Consider the following 19,927-nt stretch of genomic DNA (forward strand, 5'->3'; position numbering starts at 1 on the left):
TCAACCGGATATCCGGTTTGGGATGACGTTTGTTTTAATTGTTATAAAGAAAAAAAAAACACAATGTTTATTTTTGTGTGAATATTAAAGTAAATAGTTGTTTTTAGATTTCGAGACACAATATCTGTTGAGTGCTTATTTCATGCACATATTAAGTACTTAAAGTTTGAAATATATTGACATACATACATACATACATACATGCATACATGCAAACATACACAATTTCCATTAGTTCTTTAGGTTGGGATTGTGTTTTGGCGAGTACATGTTTTGCATGTCCTATCCCATTGCGTTTTGGCAAACGTTCCTTGTGCTAAATGACATATGTGTGTAGTGTGCTTAGTCTTTTACTGTTTTCGACATATGGTATTCAATCAATATAATTAGTCTCGCTTTAGTTTGCTGAAACTAAAAGGGCATTTGAGTGCACTGAGTAGGAAATACAATTACGAAATGCTCCAAATTTGTGACAGCATATTCAGTGTTGGTCTGTCAGCACTCTTCTTTATGGTGACAATATATTGTCTTTGCTCTCATTTATAATCTTTTTCTGAGTAAAGTTTACAGAAAACAACGCAGAATAAAGCTATTAATATACAAAAATATTTCTGACAAAAGTGTCACTAACAGGAAAAAAAAACAGGTGAGGAAAAATGTGCTTGACACTGGAAGGAGATATTAGTGTCTGATCGAACCTTTCTACATTTTTGGTTCAGTATAGTTGCGATAAAGAAGATAATGGATTCAGACACTAAGTTCTGCATTTTAAACCTGTATTTGGTAATTTGATAGATTTTGATCTTTATCGAATATTTCTTTATCATGTGGATTCAAACAAACCATTTTTGGCAGCTTGCCGGGATACATTGTTATCTCTGCAAATTAGGTGAACATGAATGAAGCTTCTTGGAGATTAAATTAGAGCAGCCCTGCCATCTGTCAGGCAGTTTATTGACAGCTGAGGATATCAGTATGACATAAGTTAATAAAGTAACTATTATTTTCACAAATAGCGAAACATTTCAAATCTAATGGAAAGGTAAGGTAGTTTGCCTTTATACTAACATATCAGCATTGTCACACACTCCTATTTTTAAAAGCCTGATGAAGCAAAGTGGTTCCTTAATGATGAAATACATTCAGCTCTCAAAGATGATTAATTATGTGTAAGGTTTTTTTAGTATCCCAAAAGAAGTAGCAATCACTCTGGAACACATTTTTGATTTCAGAAACACGTGGAACCAATGGTTATTAATGCAAACCAACATCACATAGTCTTGGCATAATTGAGAAGTCATCATTAGTCGCTAGTTGGAGGAACACTGCGATCTACCTCGTTCTGACAAGCATCTATCATCCTACGGTTAAATGCTTTAGTTGTGCATTCTGTTTTTATTAATTGCTAATACCAAAAGGAATGCATGTTGTGAAAATATTCTGGAATATTCCGGTGTATTCTGGAAATACACCAGTTGCTTCGTCTTCTTTTAGCATCTGGATTAAGTTTTTTAAACACACCAACTTGTTTGGTCAATACTAAATTGTTTGAGGAAAAGGTAATACTTACTGTGCACAACTGCAGACTATTGTGACATCCACATTACAGGAAATGGATCTATTTGTTCAGTCATCTGAACCTCACTGGCAACCTAGGCAGATTCGTAAAAGGTGAGTAATCTAAAAGTCTGGAATCTTCTATTCCAGCCTGGCAAACTGAAGAAACAGCCATCATTCTTATTTGGATTTCCTGCAGATGTTCATCCAGCTTTTCTTATAAGGAGACATAGCAAAATAGATACAGATTCAGCAAAAATAAGGACCACAAAGAGACGTTGCTAATAAAAGGCAGCTCTTTTGTACTCACCTTCTTTGAAATGTCTATTAAGAATATTTTTTGTAAAGCTGTTTGTTGATTAGCCCTGCGATGAACTGGCGACTTGTCCAGGGTGTCACCCTGCCTTCGCCCTAAGACAGCTGGGATAGGCTCCAGCAGACCCCCGTGACCCTGATCTCAGGAAGAAGTGGGTATAGAAAATGAATGAATGAATGAATGAAGGTTTGTTGATTAAAAACACACAGCAACTACTGCATGGCAGCACAAGAGCAGAAGTCCATCAAAAATAATCCGCATAGAGGGTCAAAAACTCAAGAGACAACAATCTATCTTTGCAAGTTAAATTAAAACTTACTGCCCAAGATGAATGGGTCTTCTCATTGGTAGTGCAAACACTCGTTCTTATGCCACAATACACAGGACAACGAAATACAGCAATTCCGGAGTTGTCGTAGTTCTTCCAGCAATACGGTTATATTCACAGTCAAATATACATTCATTCATTTTTTCCATACCCGCTTAGTCCCGAGCTCAGGGTCACGGGGTCTGCTGGAGCCTATCCCAGCTGTCTTAGGGCGAAGACAGGGGACACCCTGGACAAGTCGCCAGTTCATCGCAGGGCCACATAGAAACAGATAACCATTCACACTCACATGCACACCTACGGACAATTTAGAGTGTTCAATTGACCTCACATTCATGTTTGTGGACTGTGGGAGGAAATATACAGGAAGAGTTATAAAGAAAATTGGAAATTTATTGTGCATACGTTGTGGTTATTGCTGGAAAACAACTCACCAAAGCATTTGGCTTTGAAATGTTTAACCTATTATGTTTCTTATTGTTCCCTGCAGTCTGACTCAGTTGTTATTTTTTATTTTTTATTCCTGGTATTTTTTGTTCTTGCCTCTGTCTTGACCTGCAGATTACAAAAACACGGAAAACACCATTTGAGAAAATATGTGCTGAAATCAGAAAAAACATTCTCCATATCAAATGTCTGCTGGACAGCTGCTCTGGAGACAAATGCTTGGTCAAATAATCAAACACAATGTTTTCTGGCAGTGCTTGAAATCTTTTTTTCATCTATTTTTTTTTCTATTATTTCTCACTCTGGGGAATTCACACAACGTTCAAACAAGCTCTAAAATTCAAAGTACAACAAAGAAACTTCACATATTTACATTTTGGTTATAAACGCCGATCGATTCCAATGGGAAGTCTCAACAACCTTGAGTGGTCGTGACATGAGGATACGTTGCCGTTCAGCGCTGTGGTTTTCCTGAATGGACGAAATGAGTCCAAATTATTTGGTTCAAAAGTTTTCCGGGGATAAACATTGTGCTGCAGCCAAATGTCTCAATATGTCTTTTATTACCACAAATAAACACATGAGTCTGCAGGGAGCAGTGATCTGTAAGTGAGCTGCAGAGTGTGTGTGAGGACAAGAGTTCAAATACACTATACTGCAGGCCAGTGTGTCAATACTGACAATGTTTTAACTGTTGATAGAATTAATAATGACAGTGCCGGCATCAAACCAGGGAGATGTGAGATTGAGTTTGTGTTTTTTCAGCATAGTTCTGAGTTTCGCTCTAATTTAGGAAACAAAATACACAAGGCTTTCTTAAATTTGAGCCTCTTCAACAGCAGAAAGAGGGAAACCACCTGCATCTCTTTCGCATGTTACAGCTTGAGCAGAGCAACTATTACAGCAATACAACACAAGCGGCTCTTGGCATGGGCAGAGTGGGAAGCCACGAAGGGCACAAAAAACAAACACACACGCACACTTCGGCTACTCTGGACGGGCACCAATCCCACCAACCATCAACAGCACAATGAAAACAGTGACTGAGGGAACTGTAAAAAAAAAAAAAAAAAAAAAAAAAGAAAGGAAAAGAAAAGAAAAACAACATCAAGAATAAGAATAATAAAAGAAATAAATAAAATAATCAGAGAAGCTAATTTGTGGTTTTAATAAGAATGTATTCATTGTTGCTGGGTACGTGTTTTAGTGCATTAAAACGTAAAAGTGAAAGTACGTAGCGGGGGGCGGTGGGTACAACAGGACAAGGAAAGGCAAGTATGTACAATAAAATGAACCTGGCCATTTGTCTACTGTTGGGATAAAGGTTAAACTCAGGGTACAGTAAATTGGGGGGAAAATCACAGAACAGGACTCGGAACAAAAAGACTTGCTGTTGGTGAACGGTCACGAGTCACTGTAAGACACCAGCATATACATTAAAGATGGAATGATTTCAGCTTGGCTAATGTAGGGTTGCATTTGTAAAGGGACTGGGTGCAAGACATGGAAAACACCAGCAGCGGCTTACTGCACAAACAGCATTTATTTTTGTTTTTTTTACAACCAACATACAACAACAGACGACAACAAAAAAGCAAAATGGCAAAATGGGATGTGGGACTATGAATTGAAGAAAAGGACAAATGAATGAGGAACAACATGAAAATCTGAGCTTTGACTGGGAGTGACAGTCGCTGGAAGCAATTTGCGCAATGCAGACTTTTGTATATTTGTATTTTGTATCTTGTATTTGTATATCAAAAATGCCATTTCACTGGTTTGTCAAAAGGCGTTTGTTACTTGCATTCTGCTGAGGATGGCTGAAGGATGCTGATGTCGTCCTCATGAAAGGTTGCAGATTTGCGATGGAGGCTCACTTCCCTGGAAGAGAAGCTTCCAGCGAACTTAATCTTGAGCGTCGATCTGCAGCTTATTCATGCTTGCATATTTTTATATTGAAGTGTCATCTAGGTTTTTGATGTTTTTATTGTTGTTGTTGTTGTTGGGGGTTTTTTTTTGTTTTTTTTTTTTGCTTGAGCAGCTTTGATCTTTTTCAAGGGTGCATTTTCAGCAAACATTGTACATAAAGTCTTGGGGTTCCTGTGAGAAAACCCAGAGTCACAGAATCAAAGGAGGAGCTTTGGAAGTCTGCCAGCTGTGGTGGAAGGAGTTGTTGTCTCTAATTTCAGTTTAAATGCAGTTCTCATAAAATTTTATGATGATTTTACAGGTCACTATGACATTTTATGTTGTATATTCATTAAATCATAAAAACCTGGAGGATGAGAATCATGTCCAAAGTTTATGAAAATGGGCATGCTGGACTTTTCCTTCTAAAACCGGATTAAAATAATAGAACAGACAATCTTATCACCGTCTCAAAACAACAAGATTAAGATTATAGATAATGAGTAGAAGGAATTTTATGCTGAGACCAATCTCATCTCATTTTTATTGTCCATTGATTTTCTATCAATACTGCTGCTGCTGGACTCAGAGTTGCAGGGGTGCTGGAGCCTTTCCCAGGTCAGCTGCCTTGGGGCAAAGGCAGAATACACCCTGGACGAGTTCTTATTTTATTACAGGAAGAAATATAGATAAAAAAAAAAAAAAAAAAAAAAAAACTGAATCGCTCTCACAATCAGACCTTTGACCATTTACAGTTCCCTTCTCATTGGACTGTGGGAACGAGCCAGAGTACCTGTAGACACACAAAGAACATGCAAACTCCACACAGTAAGGCCCTGGGAATTGAGCCTGCAAGCTTCTTGCAGTGAGGAGACAGTGATAACCACTGCAAACACTGTATCACCCATTATCAAGAATAATACAGAAGGGTTAATGTCAGAATGACAAATAGCAGACAAAATTCTCTTTTAATCTGAAGTTTTCAAGTTTAAAAGACTGAGTGACCTGTTTGGAATTCTAAATATTTGCAAGAGATGATGTACAAATCTAACTCTTATGCAAATGTTATTTGATACTGAAGAATGTTATCTTGTTCTGTTATTACATTTTGGAAATAAAATAAAAATATATTATTTTAGATTAATTTATTGTCTGGAGCTCTGATAATTCAAATCAAATTATCAAATACTAAGTTGATGTGAGAAGTCAGATACCAAAACATGAAGATTAAATCAACATAAATAAGCCTCGAGCCCAGAGAGAGAGGGAGGGAGAGAGAGAAAGAGAGAGAGAGAGAGAGAGAGAGAGAGTGAGAGAGAGAGAGAGAGAGAGAGAGAGAGAGAGAGAGAGATTTACAAATTGCAAACTAAATAAAGGGAACATAGAATGGTTTTAGTTCCTAGAGGGAAAAAAAGTTTTCTCCATAAGAGAGGTTGAAAGAAAAGAAAACATTGATTAAAAAAAAAAATGTGTGGGCTGAAAGCAATATATGGTTCATTACTATTAAATATGAACTTTACAACAAGTATGACACATTAGTGAAAAGCCACCAGAAAAGGGTACCTGAAGAGTAAATGTCATATTTATTGCGTTCAGCCGCCACAGAGCCACTTCAGTAGGAGAAGGGCTGGCAAATGGACTCCATAGTGTGCTGGAGCCATCCATCCACTATGAGGACCAGCGGGGGGCGGGGGGGTGTTTGCTGCTGCGGCAGTCGTGGAGCGAAGGCAGGATTCACTGCGGACAAGTCGCCACTTCAACGTTCAATGCAGGGCCGTCTCTAGCTGCGTTTCCTTTATAGTTTTTCGCAAAATAAAAGCAATATTTCTAAATGTTTTGCTATTTGTTTGCTGTCAAGAATGGTTGTTATATTTTTTTTTTCTTTGATTACTTGTAAAAAAAAAATATTCCGTCTCCTCCTCTGTCCAAACATAACGCGGTATTTTCACTTAAAGTGAACTGGTCTCGTGTAAAATGTTTTGTATTATTTCCCGTTTGTATTTGTTATAATTTTTTTTAGAGATCAGTAATCCCTGCACTTTTAATGCATTCCTTTGCAACTGTGCCATCATTTTCTCCCTTCAGCTGTTTAAGTTTTCTTCAATGGAAGCCGAGGTGGCGCACGCCGTCAATCACCTGGGGCTAGTGGCTAACGGCTGATTAGCCGAGGGAGACAGCTACCATCTGCTCCGTCCATGCGTTTTTGTATTAATTCTGGAAAGTAACCGGCCCGCTGGGACCTGATGTTGGTTGCCATTGACTGGATTTGATTCAGGGGAGCCGTTCTTTCACAGACTATACCATTGACTTTCAAATTTAGGGTTCCCCCGTGTGTCTGGAACGCAGTTCTGATGTCCTCATACCTCAGCCCAACCCAATACGCTAGTGGGAAAAAACGTTTTCAGGCACCCTTATCGTTTTACACAATCTGAAATACTATGAGTGAAATTTTAAAGCCATGCTTGTATGTGCGATTGGACACGGAAGAAAGAACTATACATTGTAGCAGTCAGGATTATATAGTCATTGATAGAGCCACATGACAATGGTGCTAATGGCTGGAATGCTGAGTCTGGCTGATGTCCTGCGTTGGAGTCAATTAAATGAAAAGGCTCTAAAATGAACTGGGGTCAGACTTTGTATCCTTGGTCCACAGAATCACCTTGGGCATCTCACACACTGACTGTTAATCAAAGCCAAGCAGCTCCTTAAAAACAACACAATCAACAATAACAACTGGCTCTGCCTTGTGAAGCCCTAAATCTGCACTGCTCAGGCTTTTCTTTTTAACACCCTGATAATTGCTGTTGGTCCAAAGGTCTGTCCAAACCCTGCGTGACCAGACAGAGTAGAGTTATATAGTTTCAGATTACGAACATTACATAACTTCTGCTGCAGGTACAAATACTACATGTCTGTATGTCATTATGGTTCACGTGGTTGAGGTATTTATGACATGTTGCTTTTCAGGCCTGGGGTATAGTTACGCCTTCAAATGTTTAGGAAATTACAATTGGTACTATCTTGATATAGCCATACAAATGTGTTCAACTGAATTATATTCTGTTGTTTTATCAGTGCAAAGCCATTATTTACAGCGCTTGAGATGATTTGACAAGGTTCTGAAATTGAGTCCAGGAGTACCATTTTAGACATGGTAATAAATCAGAGGTTTTGGACGTGGAAGTGATCTGATACATGGTACGACCTCAGTTATTTAAATACCTAAAACATGGCTCCGTAGATCTATCACGTGTGTTTATGAAACTAAAGATTCAACAGGTTCTTCATGAAATACTTACAGTGATTCCGTCAAGTAACACATAACACATACATCATTTAATTAAACCCTGTTTTCCAGCACGGCGTTTCGTAGCTCAAACAAAAGTCCAACCTGTTTACTGAGGACTTCCTGTCTCATTACACATCTAATCACACATGACTCATCAGGGGCCAGCATAACACACACACACACACACACACACACACACACACACACACACACACACACACACACAGAATCAAAGGTATCACCTCCTGTGACCCTCTACATACAGTCCTGGTTACAGTTGCGTGGCTGCAAACGCGTCGTTTCTCGCACTCACGCTGCTCTTCCATATTCTCTCTGGCGGAAAGCAGGAGGCAGAAGTCCTCATTGAAATGGGCCGAGGTTGTTTTCACTTCCTTTTAGTGAAGTGAACTTTTGTGCATGTTGGCAATTACGCATGCAATCTTAGCAGATCACCCGAAACAGTAGCACCAACAAAACTTGCCCTCTATAAGCAGGCACATGCAGATTAGATCCCCTTATATTGAATCTTAGTAAATCAGGTCCTGAATGCACATACAGATATGTACCGTGAATACACAAGCTTGATCATGGTGTAAATGGCACTCTCTAATCCACACAACACTCCATTGTTTTGTAGTGTTTACCAGTCAAACATTCGCCATGGTGTAATTTTCGTTGTTGTCATAAACTCGGTAGTAATAATCTCAGATCAGACATTCTGGCACCAATTGGTGAAGTTGGCAAAGTCAGCCTAAAATTCCTCCAAAGGAATGATAAGAAAAGGCTTCACAGTCATTAATAGGGGGGAAAGAAAAGTAAGCACACATAAATCAAATACACAAATTAACATCATGTCAAAAAAAATGAACAAACACAATTAAGGATGACACAATCATAGAATCAGCGATGCCTAACAGGAAAAATGTCTGTTATTTAAAGTTAAAAAAAAACAAAACAAACAAAAAAAAACTTTTATCCACTGAAGCAGTGTTTATGATTTCACAGCACCGTTGGAAGCATTTTGCAGAAGGTGAAGCTGAAGCACGTTGACGCTGTTGACTAGTTGCACTCTTCCTCTAACAACGGTGGAGACACACAGCACACTGAACACCTGAGCGGAAAAGCATCGACGTAGCGAAGCACCTGACTGTGTGCTTTGGCACATTCACCGTCAGACTTCACCGTCAGATCTACATGCAGAACCAGAACTTGGAGCAACACCCTGACAAGAATATGAATACTAAGTGAGGATGGAGCCTGGTTGAAAATAACCAACTCATTTGATGAGAAGCGCAGGTAAACAGGAAACTGGCCTCACGGGCTGTTTTTTCCCCCCACACCGCCGTCTCTGTGGTTGGATTACTGTTGCCAGTGCTTTTGGAGGATATTCACAGAAACATGATTTAAGATAGACCTGTCAGTGAGGAGACACACTGACTGCAGACAAGCATGCAGCTTCGCTTCACCAAACCACAAATCTCTCTCTCTCTCACACACACGCACACACGTACACACGCACACACGTGCACAAGCTCACGCGCGCATGCTGCATAATAGCTCAGTGGCTTATGCAAATTGCAGACTATCTGACACACACACACACACACACGCACACACTCCAATATACAGAGAGCACGGCAGAGCGTCTCGCTGATGGTTTTCGGGGGGGGCTTGGGGCGAGCCGAGAGCAGATGCAATTTAAATGTTATTTACGACACTTGATTTAGGATTTTTTTTTTTTTTTTTTTAATAAACACAATCCCTGGCACTTATCAGCAAATGAGAATCAGGTGGGATGTGGTGGTGGGGGTGTGAAGTTTAGCATGAAGGCGGTAGAATGAAGACATTCCCAGAATGAAATCCTCCCCTCTCGCTCCCTGCCAAGTCGTCACAAATGCTGCAGAGCTTAGCAAATGTCAGAGGGGAATTTAAGAGGCTAATCGCTGTGCGTGTCGTGTCAGGGAGGAATGCAGGAAACTGTTTCTTTTCAGATCACCTGGCAGTTTGTTCGGGGAGGCGGAGGGCTGCAGAAAAGGTGTTAAATTGCCAAGCGGGAAAGGTGCCAGGAGTTGTCGGCGTATATTTATGAGAAAACATATCGGCGCATTGGCATTCTACACAAAGCTGACAGGGTTTGGGAGAGGCTCCAGCAGCGTGTATGGGGCTTATGTAGGCTAAGTGGGGAGATAAAATTTTGATGTCCCCGTGTCGTGTGAACATTGCCGATTGCCAAAAACCAGATGGGGAAAAAACTTTGGGGCTGATGATAGGTACTGATTTTAGCTCTTTATCAGTTTATTTCAAATGACCTCAATGGACATGGATGTTTCAGATCTTTGGATGAGAATTAGGTTATAATGTTTTGGAGTCAAGTCAAGTCAAGTCAAGTTTATTTATATATTCTAAATTTATTTATATAGCACAATTCAACACAAGGTGAGTTTGGATGGTTCCTCAGGAACTAGTAGATCGAGCAATATTTTGGTCCAAGACCAGTCAGTGCTTTGTAGGCCAGCAGTAAGATTTCAAAATCTATGCTGTGACTCCCAGGAAGCCAGTGTAATGTTTTTGGGTCAGCGCAAATAAATAATATGTTTGTACTGAGATAAAGGACTGGAGACTGACTGAATACAGGAATTTATTTGCTGAAAGGTGCCGAGTGTGTGGACCATGTCCCAGCATGGTTTGTGTGATACTGCTAACAAGAACCTCCCTGAAGTTTTGCATGCCACAACAACACATCTTGGCTTCAAAATGTTGGCGTGATAAATGAATCTTTCATTAGAATCAAGCTATCAACTCCCTGTCAAGTCATAATTATGCTTATCCAGCATTCAGAGTGTTGGCGGAGACCGCTGGCTGTGATGGTTGCTAAATTCATGCTTAATGTGCGACCTGATGACAGCGTGTTACCTCGGCTCATGTTTGTATAAATCGCTTGTAAACATATGTAGTTATCGACCCCAAAGATCAGTTCAGACTCGTCTCAGAAGAGCTCTGTGTGTTTCCATAAACAAGCTGGCAACCTGCATCAGCCACTTTACCACTCTGCAGCCTCTCGTTAAATATCCCATCCATCCATTTTCTGTCACCAGTCACAGTCCGAGTGCAGACGCCAATCCCAGCTGTCTCTGGGCAAAGGCAGAATAACATCCCCGACAAGTTCATCAATTCATCAATTCATCACAACTAACAACCATCTGCACTCACACTTCACTCAGTTTGCAAAATTAGCCTAACCTGCATGACTGTGGACTGCGGGAGAAAGTCCGAGTGTCTACTGAGAACCCAGGCAGGCACAGGGAGAAGAAGCAGAGTCTGCACAGAAGATGGTAGATGGTGTCTAATCCATACCACGATTAACCCAGGCTGGACAGATCTGCTATGGAAGTCATAGGATTGATTTCCATGTTTGATTTGACATATGCTTTACATTGAATTCCCTCTCTGACCTGACCTTTCTGCATTTTCTGGGCCTGGTACCTGCATAAAGAGGGTCACCTTTTATCAATCTGATTAAATTGTTCGGATTGTCCCGTTGACATGACCACTGGGGGTGGGGGGAGAGTGATCAGATTGACTTGTGGGTTCTCCTTATACCTGTTTGTGACACTGATCACATGATCCAACAGGGAGGGCAGTGAGGATTTAAAAACAGAGTTGTCAGCTGAAGTTTCGATCGGATCGGTTCGATTTGATCGCAAGGCAGCGTTTACTTGACGTGACTTTAAATCTGATCAGAGTTCAATCCCATTATTTGTGGCCCATGTAAACACAGCTGCTGTATACACTGATGCACCATTCCTGCAGTTTACATTCTGCAAAAGGCTGCATGTGGAAAAAATGTTCAGTGTTCAGGCGGTTAAAGATGATGTATAGCATCGGGGTCAAAGAGCAGTTTAGACCTCGTTAGTAGCAGTGGTATTACTTTTGCAGGAAAGGATATTTTTTTTCTTAGTATTGCAAGCTCTGATGTCAATGATTTGGCAAGGCCACTTACATCGCATCAACTCACCCAATGTACAGCCTGTAACATCAGGGTTGTAGCAACTACAGTATCTCATTATCAGAATTCTGATAAACACGGAACAGAATATTGCATTCCCACCAAAACACTTTGAAAGCGATGGTTTGTGGGCCAGATGATGCTGCTTTGACCAGAGATACACAGTTTCATTCGAACCTTGAACCTGACAAGTCCACTTCTTCATTTAAGAAATAAAGTTTTGCACATTAAGTTTATCCAAAGTGTCAGGACCAGACAACAGAGAACACCAAGGACATCCGAGAAGAACTACAGCTGGAACTTGCTGGTGCGATCAGCGACGGTCTCTTCTTTCCAGTAATCCTTGGCTGGTAATTATTAATGGTAATTTAATCTCAGCAACTGAACCCCCCCCACAAAAAAAAAATAATTTGTAATGATTAGAATATTGTGGTGACGGTTGCATGGATGCAAGGCTGACACAAGCAATCACAATGTGGCTGAGTTTGCGGGAAAAAGAATGGGTGCCACAGCTGGAAAGTCTTTAAAAATAGTACAAGGGAAGACACGCGCTGTGCATTCCTTCTAAATTACAACACAGCGTTTATGCCTCAGATTGACACACCCACATTTCACCGTGTCAGCAGTCTGCTCTACTCCCTAAATCCATTTCATTTCCTATCTGTGCTGTCAGTTCTCTTGCAGACTCTGAGGTCAACCAACCACCCATCTGCTTTCACGCCTGCAAAAATAATGACCTGTTCACGCGCTGTAAAATTCTCAGAATATCTCAGATAACTTGAAATAACATTCTATGTCTTGTAGGTTTCCTGTCAGAGACAATTTGTTCTTTCTTTATTCAAAAGAAAAATGTCTTGCCTAACAAAACCTCTTGTTATGACAAGTAATATGGTGATATATTACAATGTTACTGCCATTAATTACTAACTACTACTACTGCCAATGACAGGGGTACTTACTATCCGCATCTCTCAGCCATAGGAAGTACCAATGGTAGGGAAATCTGAAATGAATATACCTTTGGACCAAGCTTCCACATATGCAGTACTACAACACTGTACAAAGTGAACATAGCTTTAATTGTTAAACTCAGCATTTAATCAAGAAAACATGAATGACATTAGTAAAGAGAGGTTTCACCTTTACAAACTGAGTTCCATGTATAAACCATGACAACGACGAAGACTAAAATGTTGAATGGAAGCCACATAACCAATAAGAATTTATTATCACAATCACAATTTGTTACAGAAAAATAATGGGGCACATTTACACAATTTATACAGGCCTAGAACGCAATTTACAATTAACAGACTAACTAAATACCAATAGTTACATGTTTTCACATTGCACATGACATCATTAAAACGAGACAAAAAAACGTGTACTGTGTGAAAAGAACACGGGTCGACATAAAAAGTCACATTATTTACATAGGAAACATCAATTGGAGATCTTTAGCAAAAAGATGCTGTGGTTGTAGTCCCGTCCACGTGTCAGACACATTATACAATCTATCATGAAAAAGCTTCCTCTGCGAGAAAGCAGGATTCGGTCTCTTGACAGCTGAAAAGACTAAAATCAAGTGACAATGTCTGAGCAGAACACCAAACACACTAGTATATACTGCACTTTGCTTCAACTGTATGGCATTTGAGTCCCCCCCCCCCCCTCCATTCTAAAAGCAGGCTGGTGGGATCCACAGGTAGCATCATGAAGTGCACTTTAAGCCTTAGCTAAGCAACTGTCCGCAATGAGTATCATCTTTTTTTGTTGTCGTCGTCGTCGTCGTCGATGTGTACAGCGAAGTTTCAACAGTCACAAATGGGGTTTTACACAGTAAAGTCAATGCGATGAGTGAGGCGATGAAGGCAGCACCGCGTGGACGAGCTCTTTGTCCTGCTGCTGCTGCCGCCTGGCAGTCGGTGGTGAAGAGGCTGCACCAGGCAGATGAAGGCGTGCGTGTTTTTCAGCACTCGCATCTCGTGAAGTGAAGGAGCGAGCGGAGTCGAGACTCGTCTGTATATACATTAACAGCGTCGTGAAGGAAAAGCTCTCGACAGTCACGGCAGCCGTCATCAAGTGAGGTAACCATCAGCTCTACTGACATTAACTGCCTGGACATTAACTGGAAATATGACCAAATTTATATTTTAACAGCTCTGGTGTGTTGCTGCTGAGGTTTGCGTTTCTTCCAACAAATGATATTTTTAGATGATATTTTTTTCTCCCCCCCCCCCTTTTTTTTTTATAAATTTACTAAGAATGGAGTATAAATAGAGAAAAGTTTCTATATGAAATGATTCACTTCTTCTTTTAAAGAAAGAAGGTTAAAGCAAAAACAGAAAAAAAAAAAAAAAAAAAGTTGGACACAGTGGAATCTAGTGTGATACGGCAGCCAATGACTCACACTTCTAATGGCATGACCACGGCTAGATTTAAAACCACCTACAACATACTGCGTCAAACACCCTTTGCAGTGTGCGCGCGCACCAAACCCTCAGGAGCAGCCAACCGCACGACTGCCAATCAATTACTGCAGCACACAAGACGAGGTCAAACTGGCTTCCTGACAGGGAAAGGGGCCGAAACGAATGTCCACTTACAGCCGACAGCAGGCTGATGGAGCCACTGCGTAAGACCTCATTTAAAGGGTAACAAGTGGTTCATCGGCATCGTCGTCTGTATAACAACCTCGAAAATACACTAACTTCCCTTTTTTTGGGGGGGTTGTATCAGCGCACGGCAACTGAAAAGGTGAACAGGTTTGACTCGAGTAGTGATGCAGCGGTTAGCGCTGTGGTTTCACGAAAGATCTCCAGAAGATCTCACAGAAGCCCAGAAGATCCTGGGTTCAAATCCCCCAGGGTGGCTGCCCAGGGTGCTTCCTGTGTGGAGTTTGTGTGAGTTTTCAACCACCACCCAAAAACATGTCAGGCACCTCGACATAGCGGCTGAGCAATGACTCTGCATACCCAGGCTCACAATTTTGCTGTGCTGAGTTACCTTATGTATAGTGTATGCAGCGGTTGTGTATCATGTTTGCTGACACAAAGTCCTCTCACCTTTTAAAGGAAGAAAGACTCGTAGTGGAAGTTCAAAGTTTGCTTTCTGCTGGGACGACCTGGAGCGCAGTGATAACTGCGCCTCCTGAGAACCCATCTACTAGTGTTGAAGTCCTGGAGATTGGTCTTGGTCTCCAGATCACTTTTCAAGGGTCTTGGTCTCATTTCGGACTTAGAGGCATTTTTACTCTTTTTTGGTCTCGGTCTGGGGGGGACTGGACGGACTCCGGATTTTTGATCCAGACCTGGCGAGCCAACACTGCGATGACACGATAATAATGTAAAAGAATCCAACTGCTGCCGTTTGACGCTCTGTTTGTGACACCCAGAGTGAGTGACACCCTGCCCCTTAGTCCTTGTTAATTTATTTTTCAATCCTATTAAGCAAAGTTGTTTTTCTGAAAATGGTTCAAAATAGTTTGCAAAGCAGCAAAATGTTAAAGAAAATGACTAAAAGATACCTCGCTGAAAGAGATGTTGCTGTTCCATTTAGAAGCGAACTTGAATTTAAAAAAAGATACTGGCCATTTTTTACCTGTTTTGTCGTTATCTTTCTTTGATATTTAAAGTCTTGTCTTGGTCTCGAACCCCAAACGTCTCGGTCTCTTTACCCTCTAGTCTTGACAACAACACTACGACCTCCTCTCGCTGCGCCACACGCTGACTGGAGAGAGCTTTGTGCTTCGACATTCTGTTCACTGTGGCGCGGATCTGCGGGGGGGGGGGGGTTTGGAGCCCCGCGGGTTGAGTGACCCTCCTTCCATCTGACGGTCGGGCTTCCTCGCTGCAGCGATGAGGTATGCATGTGTCTGTAAATACATAGGGTTGTGGCAGGCCTAGGCGACTAAACATGGCTGGACGGGGTGTCTAATGAGCGCGCCCTGACATTCTGGTTTTTCTGGCACGCCGGCGCGTCGGGTGATCCAGCGACGTAGAAAAAAGGAGCGAGACGGCATGGGATAAACACAAAAACACGAGTCCGGTTCAAAGGGGGGTTCGAAGAGCGATAGTGTTACTCAGAGAAGGGAGGGAACATGCCAAGGTCAGCAAAGTCCTCGATGTTGTAGTTGGCTGTGCCCTGGGTGGGATCTCCAGCCATGGGTAACATGTCCTGCAGACACACACAGAGAGAGAGAGAGAGAGAGAGAGAGAGAGAGAGAGAGAGAGAGAGAGAGAGAGAGAGAGAGAGAGAGCGTTTCCGAGGTCAGACGGACATCTGCACGTTATTACCCTCAATTCACACCAAAAGTGTCTGCGGCGTGGAAACCGCTCGGTACCGTCTCACACCAAACGGCGTTTCCGAGCGGGACAACCCAGGTTGTCGTTTCGTGTGCATTTAAAGAAACGCATGCATTTTGTTCATTATACTTTCAGATTTAAAGTGAAATCTGCTTTATTGTTTGACAGCCAGAAAGGACATTACATCGGTGTTGTATTGCACTCCAGTTGTGTTGTTACTGTGCGACAAAAGAGGATAAATGAACGTGCTGAAATGACTGATTTCGCCCCCTAGTGTTGGGGAGGACACGTTCCCTTCAATAATTCGACTTTCCGATTAGACGAGGAAACCGAACTCTGAGCTGAGCTTGATTAAGCTCTGCATGTAGGCATAGTCACTGACTTTAACGGCCACGGACGCCTTCAGAGTGAACTGCGGGTTAGGGTCCAGTTGGAGGCGCTCGCGTGTGCGCGTGTGGTGCGTGTTACCTGGAAGACTTCCGTCTGGCTGGGGTTGGTGTGCGTGTGCTGCTCTCCGGCCGGCTGCGAGTGATGCTGGTTCTGCCACTGCGACCACACCTCACTGGGGCGACCCTGGAACTGGCCTCCACTCTGACTGCTTTCGCCCGACACATCTGAAGGTACACGCAGGGCGACTGGAGATGAATTTCGTCAAAATTGACGACACATGTGAGTAGAATGCCTTGGTTTTTTTTTTGTTTCAATTTAAATTTTTTGAGCGATGGCACATTTTTTTTCTTTGAAAAAACACCATGGCACACCACCAACCAAAAATATTATAAAATGACACCTTTGGGCCTAATAATGACAATATAATGTACCAGTCAAAAGTTTGGGTACATCTTCTAATTTTATCCTTTTTCTTTTATTTTAATGACTATTTACAAAGATTCTCACTTCAGGGATCAAAACAATAAATGAATGAAACACATATGGAATTATGTAGGAAAACAAAAAAAGTGTGAGGTAACTCAAGAACATTTCATATTTGAATTTCTTCAAAATAGCCCCCTTCATATAAATCATTCAGAGTTATTTAACAATGTTTAATTTGCTATATAATTTCATATATATTGTTCATATATTTGACGTCTTCCGTATGCATCTACAATGTAAAAAGGAGTAAACAAGTAAACATAGCATGAGAAGATGTCCAATGTGTCCAAACTTCTGACAGGTGGTGTAGTCTCTAGAATTTATTATTAGTCAGTCAGTGTGAAACCTGGCCCTGTTCAGATGCACACAAAGCTGATATCCAGGGAGGAAAATAGACTCACATTCCTTTAAAGCGCAGTCACTCAACAATAGAGTGTTATAATTTTTTAATAGAACAATTGAGTGAAATTGGATCATTTTTCACATCTCACAGTACACTCGTGTGCTGCAGCGCAGTGGTTGGAAAACACTGCTCTGCACGACGAGACCGATAGTGCTGTAGCCAGTGTATGCTGGCAGAGTACGTCGTCGAACCAACATATATTGGAGGAGATCAGCAGGAGGGAGTAGGCGTCAGGGAAGTGGGAGCAGCAGTTGCTAAGATACAACTGGACAAATAACCCTGGCTGTGAAGGCTCATCCCAGTCCTGCTGAGCCAGCTGCAGGATCAGAGGTCTCCCTGTAGGTCTGGCAGCGTTGGCTGTTCTGCTCTCACTCTCATTATTTTATCTAGAGTATGAAGCTTTCAACTTGTAGGCACTCTTCACATGGATTATATTATCAAACTGATGTGCTGCGACCACACAGCAGTAAGAAAAGCTGTATCAATGTAGGAAACGGCTCACACAGCCTGACTGGGGAGCACAAAGCCTTCCAGACCTCACAATGGTGGTGTAACCGAACACAACTGAATCTATTTGTATGTTGCGTACTGTAATCTCGAAACATAAACATGACGGGGATTGGGATCTCTAATTTGGCTAATCAGTGTAGCCATATCGGTATGAACTTTAATTCTGGTAACTTCTTCTAATGAAAAAACAAATTGATCCTTACAATTTTGAGCAGCAAACATTTCTAACTTTAAATACAATCAAACACTCAATTCCACGCAAAAGTTGTTTTGGACGTTAAAGACGTCGGACTGAAATGTCGCGCTCTCCTTCCTGCAGAGGAACACCTTGGCAATTCTCAATATAAAAACAAAACAAAAGCCTATCTCCTCTGCTGAGCCCAGCCTGTGAGACTTGGCAGCATTGTAAAAAATGCTGACTAATTATCCAAATAAAATGGCTGGCTGCTTGCGTGTAGCTGAAGTGGAAGGCAGACAAGACTGAACAGAAAATGAGCACCAGCAAAAGGACAAGATGACTGGCAAAGTGCAGCCTTTGACTGCTAGCATGTTTAAAACGGGAGAAAAAAAACAAAGCGAAGAGAAGAGCAGAGTTGGTGGAAAACACAGCAAGCAAAACTGAATAAGAAAAAAATGCAAACAAACGGTAAACAAGGAACTTTCCAAGGATCATATATTTTGCTAATGTGCCCGGCCATTAAAAGAACATCAAGCAGCCGTGTGAGCTGGATATGATTCATTCCTATTGCCATGTGGACGACAATCAGCAGGGAAACTGACTAGATGGCTGTTTTAATCACTTCAGCAGTGCGACTTGAGGCAAATGAGTTCAGTTGATCTGCTTTAAGTGGCCGAAGTGGAAAATCGCTTCTTCGCTACTCAAAGCAACAGTTTCGAGACTCAAAATGTATAAGTAATGTCTTTGGTGGCATGCTTTTAATTTGAAGACTGTCAAAATTAATGAATATACTTGTTGTGGTTATATAATTTATGTCACGGCCGCTGAGAACATAACAGGCAAGTTAAAACAAAAGTCACACACACACACACACACACACACACACACACACACACACACACACACACACACACACACACACACACACACACACACACACACACACACACACACACACACACACACACACAGAGTTTGGGGTTGAGCTCAACAAATCTACTTTGTCGTCACTCTTTGGGTTTTAAATCAGACTGGATTGGAACGCTTGGTTTTTTTTTTTCTCCACAGTTTATACAAATTTGTGAGAGGCAGACAACACAACATAGGATGTCTGACATTCATTTTTGCCAGCCTGCCATTAGAAAATGTATTAAATAGTCTTTCAAAAGCCTTGTTTGCAACATTTCTGTACTAATCACTGGCCACACGGGGGAAAAAAAAGCCATCAACACAGTGTGAAGAGATAAAAGCTTTCAAAGCCTCAAAATGATGTATAATAACAGTGGAACCGTTAATAAGTGATTTTGGCTCAATTGACTTTGCTTCACTATCCATATAATTATCTGTATAGCAGCACAAAAGTCGGGCTTTTAAGCAGCAAAATTGTTTTCCAAATGGAACTGAATATGCTGCAAATGTGAACTCGTCGCAGCTTGAGGTCAAGGCTCATCAACCAAACACATTGCCACACTGGCCACTGGACTGACAGATGTGTGAGAAGTGGAGAACGCTGCTCGCCATTATTAATTTTTCTGGACAACAAATTATTTATTGAGGAACTGTGGACAGACAGAATGAGATTACGATCATGTAGCAGCGGGACCACACAAGCTCGTCTATTATGGGCAGTTCCCTGTTCACAACACTAAAAATACTTTTGTGTTGCAACGAGGTGACGGGCTTTGCCTTGTTTTGGTTTGCTTTTTTTTTTTAAAAAAAGTTTGATTGTAGCAGTTTGGTTTCACTTTGTATTTTGCACACGACATTTAAAGGTGCTGTGCCTATAACAACTGGCAGGGGGC

General features: G+C 41.4%; 1 protein-coding gene across 4 annotated transcripts in view; it reads right to left on the reverse strand.

Annotated features, from left to right (window-relative positions):
- Nucleotides 1-12,916: 12,916 nt before the first annotated feature.
- Nucleotides 12,917-19,927, reverse strand: part of arnt2 (aryl-hydrocarbon receptor nuclear translocator 2) — a 34,489-nt gene continuing 27,478 nt past the window's right edge. For all 4 annotated transcript variants that reach the window (XM_076011451.1, XM_076011435.1, XM_076011441.1 and 1 more), the window contains 2 exons: nucleotides 16,627-16,772; nucleotides 12,917-16,030 (listed from right to left, as the gene is read on the reverse strand). In XM_076011451.1, coding sequence (XP_075867566.1) covers nucleotides 15,932-16,030; nucleotides 16,627-16,772 — 245 coding nt within the window. In that variant the 3' untranslated portion in view covers nucleotides 12,917-15,931. The remainder of the gene's footprint in view (nucleotides 16,031-16,626; nucleotides 16,773-19,927) is intronic.

This window comes from Nelusetta ayraudi, unplaced genomic scaffold (assembly GCF_046127955.1).
Source record: "Nelusetta ayraudi isolate G7.1 ecotype Tasmania unplaced genomic scaffold, CSIRO-AGI_Nayr_v1 ptg000005l, whole genome shotgun sequence".
Taxonomy (NCBI): domain Eukaryota; kingdom Metazoa; phylum Chordata; class Actinopteri; order Tetraodontiformes; family Monacanthidae; genus Nelusetta; species Nelusetta ayraudi.